The sequence below is a fragment of the Chiloscyllium punctatum genome, chromosome 7 (assembly GCF_047496795.1).
Source record: "Chiloscyllium punctatum isolate Juve2018m chromosome 7, sChiPun1.3, whole genome shotgun sequence".
Lineage (NCBI taxonomy): Eukaryota > Metazoa > Chordata > Chondrichthyes > Orectolobiformes > Hemiscylliidae > Chiloscyllium > Chiloscyllium punctatum.
In genome coordinates this window covers 61,127,413-61,140,455 of record NC_092745.1, presented here as the reverse complement: position 1 = coordinate 61,140,455, position 13,043 = coordinate 61,127,413, and the positions used below count along the sequence as shown (strand labels likewise).

The following is a 13,043-nucleotide window of genomic DNA, read 5'->3' as shown; positions in this document are numbered from 1 at the left end:
ACCACATTCACTGGGTCCCTGTTGTCCACCTTGTGAAATGTCTTCATAGAATTCCAAAGGATTTGGAAAGCATGACCTGTCCTTCATGAACCCATGCTGCGTCTGTACAATGGGACAATTTCTTTCGAGATGCCCTGCTATTTCTTCCTTGATAATAGACTGAAACATCTTCCCCACTACAGAGGTTAAGCTCACTGGTCTATAACTTCCCTTTTTTTTTGTCATCTTGCCTTTTTGAAACAGTGGGATCACATTTGCTATTTTCTAATCCGCTGGGACTGTCCCACAGTCCAGCAAATTTTGGAAAATTACTGCCATCTCATTTAGTACCCTGGGATGCATTCCATCAGGGCCAGGAGACTTATCTATCCTTTAGCTCCATTAGCTTACCCAACACTACCTCTTCCATAATAATAATTGTTTCCAGGTCCTCACCTCCCTTTGTCTCTTCGTCACTTACTGGCATGTTATTAGTGACCTCCACTGTGAAGACTGATGCAAAATACTTGTTCAATTCCTCAGCCATTTCATCATATCCCATAACTAAATGCCCCTTCTCATCGTCTAAAGGACCAACATTTACTTTAGCCACTCTTTATCATTTTATAGAAACTTTTGCAATCTGTCTTTATATTCTGTGCTGGGTTTTTTTTTCCGCATGTTCTATATTACTTTTCTTTATAGCTCTTGTTGCAGCTTTCTGTTGGCCTTTTTGAAGTTTTCTCCATTTTCTAGATTCCTGCTGTTTTGGTCACTTTGTGTGCCTTCTCTTTCACTTTGATCGCCTGCCTTATTTCCTTAGACACACATGGCAGATTACCCCTCCTCTTACAGTTCTTCCTTCTCACTGGAATATACTTTTGCTGAGCACTTTGAAAATTTTTTAGAAGGTCCTCCACTGCTCATCAACTGTCGCACCACTGTTTCCAATCTATTTTGGCCAGGTCCTCCCTCATTCTATCATAGTCCCCCTTATTCAAGCTCACAACCCTAGTATTGGATTTTATCTTCACACTCTCCATCTATATTCTAAATTCAGCCAGACTGTGATGGTTCCTTCCAAGAGGATCCCTGACCATGAGGTCATTAATTATTCCTGCCTCATTACACAGGACCAGATCTAGGATGGCTTGCTCCCTCATCAGTTCCATTACATACTATTCAAGAAAACTATCATGGATACACTCAACCAACTCCTCTTCAAGGCTACCCTGACCGAACTGATTCAACCAATCTACATGTAGATTAAAATCCCCCATGATAATTGCTGTACCATTTTTGCAGGCATTAGTTCTTTCTTTGTTTATTGTCTGCCCCAATATGATATTATTTGGTGGCCTAAAGACTACGCTTCCAGTAAATATATATGTTGAAACATGCGCCACTGCATCTACACAGCAATAAAACATTTTAGGAATTTGAGCTGGAAGTCTGGTTACAGAGATGGTTTTCCTTAGTTACTTGCATGGTGGGTATGTCTTGGGACTTGTAACCAATACTTTTGAGAGCATCTTCAGTTTCTTTGAGTTGAGGCAGTGTGAGGACTTATTTTGGTTGTGGCATCACAACTGAATGCTACTAAGCACCTTTACTGTTCTGTAACTCGATGCTCAAGAGTGGGAAACCTCCCAATTTCAACATCCGAGCATTTGCTACCAGGTTATGGTCTGTTATGTCTTTAACCAGGTAATTTCCTCTTGTTCCTCCGTCTCCATCTGCATTTCCTGCCCTGCCACTTCACAAAAGATTTTTTACCCCATCAGGAAATATTTTTAATTTCGCCAGCTACTGAAAACAATAAATACATTTACTGGATTGATTTTTAAATGCCTTCAACAATGTTAAATTAATTCAACTTTTGTTTTTTTAAAAATACTAAATAAAGATGATGCGTTTCTTTTTTTTTTGCTTCCCTGTCATCCTTTTAACATGGGGAGCTTTTCTAGATTCAGTTAGCAGGTTTATTTACAGAGCATGAGCACAGTCCTTGCAATGTGCTCAAGCTCCCAATACCCTGTGACCAAGTGAAATGCTGCTTTTATTACTGTGTTGCATAAAACTCATTTGTTATTCCTTTGATGGATGTTAGTTGATAGTTATGATATCATTGCCTGAGACCCCACACTCTTAGGAAGGTACAAATAACATTAGCTGCGTTTCAAGCCTGGTCTGTCTTTTTTTACGTAGTGAATTTGATATTTTCAGAGGTTTTTCCTTGACAGTATCTAAAACTGCCAAAACTGTTTACTGTCAATTCAGTTGTTACATTGCAGCAGCAATGTTCACTGACTTTTCTACCTCTAGGAGCACTGTCCTCATTCATAGTGGGAACTGTTGGATGTAAAATGGGATTGCCTGAATGATACATGTCCTATTTCAGTTAGATCGCAACAGACAATTGCCAAGCTTTCCCAGGTCAGGTTAGTGTTGCCTATGTGTAATTTTAAAAGCAGCTTGGTTTTGTTTAGAAAATGGAGTAATCCAGCTGGAGAGCATAATATGAAGTCAGTAATGTTGAATTTCAGTTTTGTCTATTATTTGATAACTAGTTTGGCCATGTGTCGAATATGTATAACATTGTGGAGACATTGAGTAGAAATTTCTCCTGAGCCTTGTGAAACTGAGGTGAGCCTTCAATATCTCCAGGCAGTATCATGAGCGCTGCTGCATTAGGAGAATTACTTTGCTGTGCAGCACTGCACCGAAGTGAGCATACTCTAGTGACTAGCGTATACAGTAAAACAAATAGGGTCATAGCAACAGAAGTGAAAACTGAAAATGTAGAGTTCACTATTTTGTTGTGTGATTATGCAAAACTTGGATGTTAAGCTTTTTCCAATGCAAATTTTTTTTTACTATCAAATTTGGGGAAATCTTTAGTGATGCAATGTGTGTTTTCAATGTAGATTTTAATATATATGTTTTGAAGCATTGAGTACAAGTTGCCCCCAATCAGAATTGTTGCTGAGTTCATGGTTCTGCAACAATGCACTGTTTGCTTTGCTGCCAAAATAATTATTTTGGCCAGATTTCCTAATCCTTAATCAGTTTGTTTGGATTTGTGATGGTTTGAAATCAAATCATTTTTTGGGAGTTGAGAAAATTTCTTTTGATAATGGATCAGACACATGCCATCCACTAATCTAACAAATGGTTCATATGCATTTATTTTAAAAATAGTTTCCAAGTCATATCCTTGATACTCAGCCACCTTTTAAATTTTAAAAACCTAAGACCAGTCTTTGTTTGTTTTGTCATGAGCTTGTTTTCATTGTGTTCTCTTCTACTGGAGCTAGGGTATGACGTAGGTCCCCCAATAGTTCTGTGTGGAGTTGAGCCTTGTGGACCAGGCAAGTGTAATTCTGCAGTTGCTACTTGATTATTGATCTGAGCGGTAAGAGGTGTGTGTGTGTGTGTGTGTGTGTGTGTGTTTCACTGACTTTTGAGGTTCTGGCTGAGGCTAAAATGGTGTCCTGTGCTATAAATGTAAATGATTCTGTCAGGCAGGGACAAAATCTGTAAGAATTCCCATACCAAGTTATGGTGCAATGTCTATTGATGGAAAATGTTTGTCTTGAGATTAGGGGAGTGCAGGATTGGATTGGTTTGTAATTTTCCCAAAAGTTCAAACAGTGACACTGTCTAGATGACTTCGACAAAGTAGCAAACAGTGGCAAGTAGCTTATGGTACCATATCCTGGTGGTAGTAATCTGCTTTCTGGAAGAAAACTGGAGTACAGTTGGGGTAATTTTGTAACTGTATATTTTGTGTTACTTTGTTCGTCAGTTTTCTGTGCAAAGCTATAGGTTTTTTAGACTTCCATATTGCAGGCATATACAGTTCTGTATTGCTGATAACTGGAAGGTGTGTATCTGGAAGTACTGACTACAGGGCAACCTCAATTATCCAAACAACGTGGGCAGGGAGTATTTTGTTCGGATAATCGAATGTTCAGGTAACGCTGTTTACCCAAGCATTGGGACCTTGAGATCTTGTTCGGATAATCCTAAATTCAGATAATTGAGGTGGTAATGTACTTGGGAGTGGGATGTTTTGGTTGTCTATTTAACCCTCTATTAACTTTCTTTCCTATCACTTTACAGCTTGTATATAAGCCATCATATACATCTCAATTGGAAGTGGAGTTATGATATAGTAATGTTTTAATGTTTTCAGCCCCCAGGTGGTGTTCCAGGTGCACAGCCATTGCTACCCAACACATTGGATCCCACGCGACAACAAGGTGAGATGTGTTTACAGTCCACTGAGATTTTAAATAATTTATGGGCTCAGGATGTGTAAATAGTTTCTTCTGCCGTCTACAGGGCACCCTGGTATGGGTGGACCAATGCAGAGAATGAATCCTCCCCCACGAGGAATGGGCCCAATGGGACAGCAGGTAAGGGACACAGGCTGCAACATTTCAGTTTCTGCTCTTTGAATGTACTGCTCTGTTAGTATTGAAATGCCAAGTTAATTTTTGTGCCCACCAGTTGACAGTCAGTTAGCTGCCACCCGTTTTGTAATTTCTCTGTGTCCATGATTTAGTTCTTACATTTTGTGTTTAGAATATGTCGGTCACTTGCAAGGTTAAATCTGTTTTTGCTGATCTGAAAATGGAACAATTGTTCACGGTACCTCTAATCTAGAGAAAAATAGTAAGAAGAATGACTACATCCCTGTTAGACTGGCCTTGCTGTGTAGTGTTATATCCTTGAATCAGAAGTGATGATTTTGACTCCCACACCAAAAGGTTTAGCACATGACCTAGGCTGACCCTTCAATGCCATACGGTGCCTTTTTTGAGATGTTAACTTGAAGTCCTATTTACCCCTTTAGGTGGACTGATAAAGCTGCTGTGACATTATTCCAAGCATTCTCAAGGCAGATATTTACTCCTCAACTATTGCCACCAAAGCAGAGTATCTGATTATTTATGTTAGTGTTGTATCATGCTGACTGTCTTCCTTTTGTCTTGTGCTCATTACACTCCAATGTTCGAAATACTGTATGCCAAACCCTATGATATAACAAGTTATTCTGGCCAGCAGAGAAAAAGCAGAATGGTGTGTTGTTTCTCTCGTGCCAGGATCAAGAATGTCTCAGAGAGGGTGCAGAATGTTCTCACGGGGGAGAGGGGCCAGCAGGAGGTCATTGTCCACATTGGAGCCAATGACACTGGAAGAGAAAAGATTGAGACTCTGAAGGGAGATTACAGAGAGTTGGGCAGAAATTTTAAAAAGTAGGTCCTCAAGGGTAGTAAATATTTGGATTACTCCCAGTGCTACAAGCTAGTGAGGGCAGGAATAGAAGGATAGAGCAGATGAATGCATGGCTGAGGAGCTGGTGTATGGGAGAAGGATTCACATTTTTGGATCATTGGAATCTCTTTTGGGGTAGAAATGACCTGTACAAGAAGGACGGATTGCACCAAAATTGGAAGGGGACTAATATACTGGCAGGGAAATTTGCTAGAACTGCTTGGGAGGATTTAAACTAGTAAGGTGGGGGGGGGGGGGGGTGGGACCCAGGGAAATAGTGAGGAAAGAGATCAATCTGAGACGGGTACAGCTGAGAACAGAAGTGAGTCAAACAGGCAGGGCAGGCAGGGACAAGGTAGGACTAATAAATTAAACTGCATTTATTTCAATGCAAGGGGCCTAAAGGGGAAGGCAGATGAACTCACGGCATGGTTAGGAACATGAGACTGGGATATCATAGCAATTATGGAAACAATGGCTCAGGGATGGGCAGGACTGACAGCTTAATGTTCCAGGATACAAATGCTACAGGAAGGATAGAAAGGGAGGCAAGAGAGGAGGGGGAGTGGCATTTTTGATAAGGGATAGCATTACAGCTGTGCTGAGGGAAGATATTCCTGGAAATACATCCAGGGAAGTTATTTGGGTGGAACTGAGAAATAAGAAAGTGATGATAACCTTATTGGGATTGTATTACAGACCCCCCCCAATAGTCAGAGGGAAATTGAGAAACAAACTTGTAAGGAGATCTCCGCTATCTGTAAGAATAATAGGGTAGTTATGGTAGGGGACTTTAACTTTCCAAACATCGACTGGGACTGCCATAGTGTTAAAGGTTTAGATGGAGAGGAATTTCTTAAGTGTGTACAAGACAATTTTCTGATTCAGTATGTGGATGTACCTACTAGAGAAGGTGCAAAACTTGACCTACTCTTGGGAAATAAGGCAGGGCAGGTGACTGAGGAGTCAGTGGGGGGAGCACTTTGGGGCCAGCGACCATAATTCTATTAGTTTTAAAATAGTGATGGAAAAGGATAGACCAGATCTAAAAGTTGAAGTTCTAAATCGGAGAAGGGCCACTTTTGACTGTATTAGGCAAGAACTTTAGAAAGCTGATTGGAGGCAGATGTTTGCAGGTAAAGGGACGGCTGGAAAATGGGAAGCCTTCAGAAATGAGATAACAAGAATCCAGAGAAAGTGTATTCCTGTCAGGGTGAAAGGGAAGTCTGGTAGGTATAGGGAATGCTGGATGACTAAAGAAATTAAGAGTTTGATTAAGAAAAAGAAGGAAGCATATGTAAGATATAGACAGGATAGATCGAGTGAATCCTTAGAAGGGTATAAATAAAGTAGGAGTATACTTAAGAGGGAACTCAGGAGAGCAAAACGGGCCATGAGATAGCTTTGGCAAATAGAATTAAGGAGAATCCAAAGAGTTTTTACAAATATATTAAGGACAAAAGGGTAATTAGGGAGAGAATAGGGCCCCTCAAAGATCAGCATGGTGGCCTTTGTGTGGAGCCACAGAAAATGGGGGAGATACTAAATGAGTATTGTGCATCAGTATTTACTGTGGAAAAGGATATGGAAGATATAGAACGTAGGGAAATAGATGGTGACATCTTGCAAAATGTCCATATTATAGAGGAGAAAATGCTGGATGTCTTGAAACTGTTAAAAGGGGGTAAATCCCCAGGACCTGATCAGGTGTACCCGAGAACTCTGAAGCTAGGGAAGTGATTGCTGGGCCTCTTGCTGAGATATTTGTATCATCAATAGTCACAGGTGAGGTGCCAGAAGACTGAAAGTTGGCAGAATGGTGCCACTATTTAAGAAGGGCAGTAAAGACAAGCCAGGGAACTATAGACCGGTGAGCCTGACCCCGGTGGTGGGCAAGTTGTTGGAGGGGATCCTGAGGGGCAGGATGTACATGTATTTGGAAAGGCAAGGACTGATTCGGGATAGTCAACATGGCTATGTGCGTGGGAAATTATGTCTCACAAACTTGATTGAATTTTTTGAAGAAGTAACAAAGAAGATTGATGAGGGCAGAGCAGTAGATGTGATCTATATGGACTTCAGTAAGGCGTTCGACAAGGTTCCCCATTGGAGACTGATTAGCAAGGTTAGATCTCATGGAATACAGGGAGAACTAGCCATTTGGATACAGAACTGGCTCAAAGGTAGAAGACAGAGGGTGGTGGTGGCGGGTTGTTTTTCAGACTGGAGGCCTGTGACCAGTGGAGTGCCACTAGGATCGGTGCTGGGTCCCCTACTTTTTGTCATTTACATAAATGATTTGGATGTGGGCATAAGAGGTACAGTTAGTAAATTTGCAGATGACACCAAAATTGGAGATGTAGTGGACAGCGAAGAGAGTTACCTCAGGTTACAACAGGATCTTGATCAGATGGGCCAATGGACTGAGACGTGGCAGATGGAGTTTAATTCAGATAAATGTGAGGTGCTGCATTTTGGGAAAGCAAATCTTAGCAGGACTTATACACTTAATGGTAAGGTCCTAGGGAGTGTTGCTGAACAAAGAGACCTTGGAGTGCAGGTTCATAGCTCCTTGAAAGTGGAGTCGCAGGTAGATAGGATAGTGAAGGCGGCGTTTGGTATGCTTTCCTTTATTGGTCAGAGTATTGAGTACAGGAGTTTGGGAGGTCATGTTGCGGCTGTAGAGGACATTGGTTAGGCCACTGTTGGAATATTGCGTGCAATTCTGGTCTCCTTCCTATCAGAAAGATATTGTGAAATTTGAAAGGGTTCAGAAAAGATTTACAAGGATATTGCCAGGGTTGGAGGATCGAGGCTGTACAGGCTGGGTCTGTTTTCCCTGGAGCGTCGGAGGCTGAGGGGTGACCTTATAGAGGTTTTACAAAATTGAGGGGCATGGATAGGATAAATAGGCAAAGTCTTTTCCCTGGGGTCGGGGAGTCCAGAACTAGAGGGCATAGGTTTAGGGTGAGGGGAAAGATATAAAAGAGACCTAAGGGGCAACTTTTTCACGCAGAGGGTGGTACGTGTATGGAATGAGCTGCCAGAGGATGTGGTGGAGGCTGGTACAATTGCAACATTTAAGAGGCATTTGGATGGGTATATGGTTTAGGAAGGGTTTGGAGGGATATGGGCCGGGTGCTGGCAGGTGGGACTAGATTGGGTTGTGATATCTGGTCAGCATGGATGGGTTGGACCGAAGGGTCTGTTTTCATGCTGTACACCTCTATGACTATGAATGTTTGTCCTTGTAAACTTGCACTAATTCCTAATGTATGTTTTGATAGCCTCATCTTCACAACTTCCTTGAACTCACTCAATCCTACCTCTGCAACCTCCTCTAAACTTAGTTCCCCTCCCATGTTCTTCAGGATTCCACCCTGGCGCTCATTCATCAATCTTCTCCTGTGACTAGTGACAGAGATTTTACCTACCACAGCTCAAATTTATTGAATCTTGTGAAATTTTCTCTCTGTGTCTCTTTCTTTTCAAAACCTGTTTTTGCATCCAAACCTTTAATCATATCTAAACACTTTCAGATTGGTGTTCTGTTATTCTCTCTATTAAATTGCCTTGGAATATTGCATTTTCCAAACATGCACATGATTGGGTAGATGTCATAGGTGATCTTGCCAGTTCTCAGGACTTTTTCTCTCAACATTTCTAGTTGTGAATGAAAATTCAGTGCCTGAAAACAATTGATATGCCATATCACAATTCTAACTGTTTAATATTTTAGTAGCTGTGAATGTTTGTTGGGATCAAATATCAAGGCCAGTAAAAAGCAAAACATTTAGTGATGGGAGTAGAGGAAAATTACTGTAGTGATTTGTGAATTTATTGGGTAAGTGATTGACTTTAATCCCCACTGCTACTCAGATCAGAGATGGTGGGGGTGGCATAGGATGATGGAAGCAAGTCACCATGGGATTGTAATATTCAGTTGAGTATGCAATTGGCCCAAAAAATCTTTTTGCGTCAGACCTTGTTGATTTCAATTGGTACTGTTTTGTTTTGAGCACAAGTCTTGGGACCTGCATAATAACTTATCTAACCTTCTGTTTTTCTTCCCTTCCATCCCTTTCTCTGGTTTTCTTCTCGTTATGGTAGTCTGATCCTTGGTTATCATTGCAGAACTATGGCGGTTCAATGAGACCTCCACCCAATTCAATAGGTCCAGGCATGGCTGGGATGAACATGTAAGTCTGTTCTGTGTTCAGATAAGTCATTGATAAAAGTGGGGAAAGTCAGTTTTAATCACTTGACACGATATGATCATGTTCTTAACTGAGGAAAATTGAAGTAAGTTTTTGACTTTGAAGCGTTTGGAACTCAAATATAATTATGGGTAAATGTAGGTGTACTGTATTTTAATTTATGACAAAGATACGTAAAGGATTTATTGAAACCACTGCAGACCTAATGATGTAAGAACTGGTTGTGTACGTTAATAGATTGTGAAAATAAATGGAAGTAAATAATAAATTTTCATTGCAGGGGTCCAGGAGCTGGGCGACCATGGCCTAATCCTTCCAATGCTAACTCAGTAAGTAGTACAGTATTTAGTACACAAATAGACCTTTTGTCCCAACAGGGTTTCTGCTCCACGTGAGCTTCCTACCACCTCTCTCTAATCCTGTGTCCTTCTGTATCTTCCCAGTTTATTTATCTGGATTCCCCTTAAATGAACCTATATCATTAGTTGTCTTAACTAATCCGTGACATTGAGTTCTGCATTCTGACCACTGTCATAAGTTACTCCTGCAAACCCTGGTGGATTTATTAGTGCAAGTGGAAACATTTTCTCTCAAGTCTATCCAATCAAATCCTTCATAACCTTAAAGGCAGCTATCAGTTTGCCCTCAGGGTGTGTTCTGTTTCGACCTAATTGACTTAATTTGGGGTATCCTTTTTCTGTTGCATATATTCTGTATTCAACTAATATGGAGTTTTCTGTTTAAAAAATCATTTAAAAAAAATATGACTTGTAGCTACATGCTTTATGAAACAATTATTATTGTGCAATGATTTGCGCAATTACCATCCAATGCAGGCCGCTCTTTATGGCGTAAACCTACGGCGGAATACATGTACTTTTCAATGACCATCAACTTTAACAAGGAATTGGTGGGAAAGCCATTCATTTTGATTATTAATCCTTAGGGAAACTTTTTCATATTGATTCAATATGTATTCAAACAAAATGTTACCTGCATCTGCCCATTACGATGAGCTCTTCATTTTTTAGTTTCCACGTACCATGAAGATGTTTGGCAGTCCAGCAGGAAAAATTATTACAGATTACTTTTCCAGTAGGAGGTAATCATTCAGTACAGTATGACCTTTCTCATCCTAATTCCAGTTCTTACATGTCATGACTCTGTTCCCTTGCTTCTATTATCAATTACATTCACATTTCTTCAAATAGTAAGAGAGATGCCTTCATTCTTATCAAATTGTTTTTTTTTTCAATTGTTGTCATGCTTAGTGTTCCATCCTGCATGTATTTCTGTGGCTTCTGACATTTAATGCTAATTCTTTTCACTGTATACAACTGATGAATCTTATGAATCCCTTCTATAGTGGGAAGATAGATAGAACTACGCTTAGAGGGTTTAAGATGCTGTTAAAATCCAAAATGGCTGAACTGGCAATTCCTTATTGATTTTAGAAACAGCATGAGTGTTACTTTGATCCAGCCTTTCTTTTCCCAGGGTGCTTGATGAGCTTTGCCATGAAACTCTGGAATATCCTGTAAAGGCCCTGTAGCTATTGAAAACTGAAAGTTTAATTCTTAGTCAAGAGTTATTACACTTGCCATATAGCAAGTGCAATGACCCTGTTACAACAGAATTATTGTTCTTGTAGTTTTATCCTTTTTGTTGGCGGTGACAGAATGCCTTTACATAGAATATGTGCAGTAATAGGCCACTTGGCATTTACATAGCTCTCCACTTTGTGTGTTTTAGGTTCTGGTTAAATGCATCTGTACTATTCACTTCAACTATTCCATATTCTGGCGTGCTCCACAATCTAACCACTCTTCAATTAACGCCGTTCCTCATGGATTGTTTTGGATGCATTACTGACTGCCTTATTTTCATGGGTCTTGTTTTAAATTAATGTCCTTATGCTTAACCACTTGATCGTTACACATTCTCCACATGAAGCTTTCTTGATTCATACTTCACACAAGGATCAGATTACATCTGAATGATTTATAAAACCAAATGATGAATTGTGTGCTTGGGAGCTTCGAAACGTTACTTGTCTCTTTAACAGATGTCTTTGAGGTACTTATTCTGAATATCCCAGCTCTAGAACATTGTTTAGTTAATGAGAAGAACTGGTTTTCGTTTTCCTTAAATTATCTGGTGCTCTCACCCTGCTGCAAGATGCATTTAATAAGTGATTTTATAACTCCAGTGTCTGTGTTGATAATGATCCCTGCAATAATTGCCGTAGGAAAAAGCATTTTCAAGTAGTTACTCCATTGATGGGTAAGTGAATGTAGATCCTTGGTGGTATTAGGTAAAATGTGGTAGGTGATACAGTTGATAGCCACCTTCATTGCACAATAATAATTGTTTCATAAAGCATGTAGCTACTTTGTGACAACAGGAGTGACGTTGAAAGTGCTACAATTGATGTGGCATCAACTTGCATCAATTAGATGAACATGAGTTCCACTCCAGAGACTGGATCCCAAATCACGGCACGCACTTCAGTCTGAACTATGACAGCACTTCACTATTGGGAGGTGTCATCTTTCAAATGAGACATTTAACAAACATTCTGTCTGCCCTTGCTGATAGAATCTTTTAAGTCAATGACACTAGTCCTGACCAATGTTTATTCTTCAACCTACGTCGCTAAAATATGTGATCTGTTCATAGGGCAGTTTAGTGGTTAGCAAGGCTGTCTCACAGCACAAGGGACCCAGGTTCCATTCCAGCCTCTGCTTGTGTGGTGATTGCACGTTCTACCCACGTCTGTGTAAATTTCCTCGCAGATTAGGTGGATTGACCATGCTAAATTGCCCATAGTGTCCAAGGATGTGCAGACTAGATGGATTAGCCGCAGGAAATGCAGGGTCACAGGGATAATGTAGAGGGTTGGTTCTGGGTGGGATGATTTTGGGGAAACGGTATGGATTTAGGGGGCTGAATGGCCTGCTTCCTCATTGTAGGGATTCTGAGAGTCTATGATTAACACAGTGCTGTTTGAGAGATGCATTATTTTCATTAGTCAGTTTTGTGACAACTGAAAACTCATTACTACGATCAGTCACAACATAAAAATGCATTTGTCAGTTACCAAGTTAGCCTATTAAATACCTTGCAACAGATTTTAAACAAAGATTATTGACCAGGTTTCTTAATAAATACAATTATTAGCTTACTATCAAAACAATGTATTCGATGAAGATGCGACAATTAGTTATTTTTAAAAAAAGAAAAAATATTTTTCTGCAGAGCTTGGCTTTCTAAAAACCTTTTACCAATTGATTATTCTTGAGTGTAAAAGGATGAAACATAAATTTTCAATATTTATTCACATATGTTCTTGGCTCAGCTAGCATTTATTGCCTGTGTTTAATTGCCCAGGAGAGGATGGTGGGAAGCTGCCTCTTTGAACTGTGGCGGTACTTGGGTATAGGGTCACCTGCAATGCTGTTAGGAAGGAAATTCCATGATTGTCACCCTGCAACAATGAAGGAAATGGTGAGTGGCTTGGAGGGGAGCATACATTCATTGGTTGTGATCCTCATATCTACTACC

At 40.2% G+C, this 13,043-nt stretch overlaps 1 protein-coding gene across 8 annotated transcripts in view; it reads left to right on the top strand.

The window, feature by feature from the left end:
* ssbp3a (single stranded DNA binding protein 3a) overlaps positions 1-13,043 on the top strand; it is a 196,470-nt gene that overhangs the window by 160,993 nt on the left and 22,434 nt on the right. For 4 of the 8 annotated variants that reach the window (XM_072573747.1, XM_072573749.1, XM_072573742.1 and 1 more), the window contains 4 exons: positions 4,178-4,244; positions 4,327-4,400; positions 9,397-9,461; positions 9,760-9,808. In XM_072573747.1, coding sequence (XP_072429848.1) covers positions 4,178-4,244; positions 4,327-4,400; positions 9,397-9,461; positions 9,760-9,808 — 255 coding nt within the window. Of the gene's footprint in view, positions 1-4,177; positions 4,245-4,326; positions 4,401-9,372; positions 9,462-9,759; positions 9,809-13,043 lie in introns of all 8 variants that reach the window. The other 4 variants (XM_072573745.1, XM_072573748.1, XM_072573741.1 and 1 more) reach the window with 1 other exon arrangement.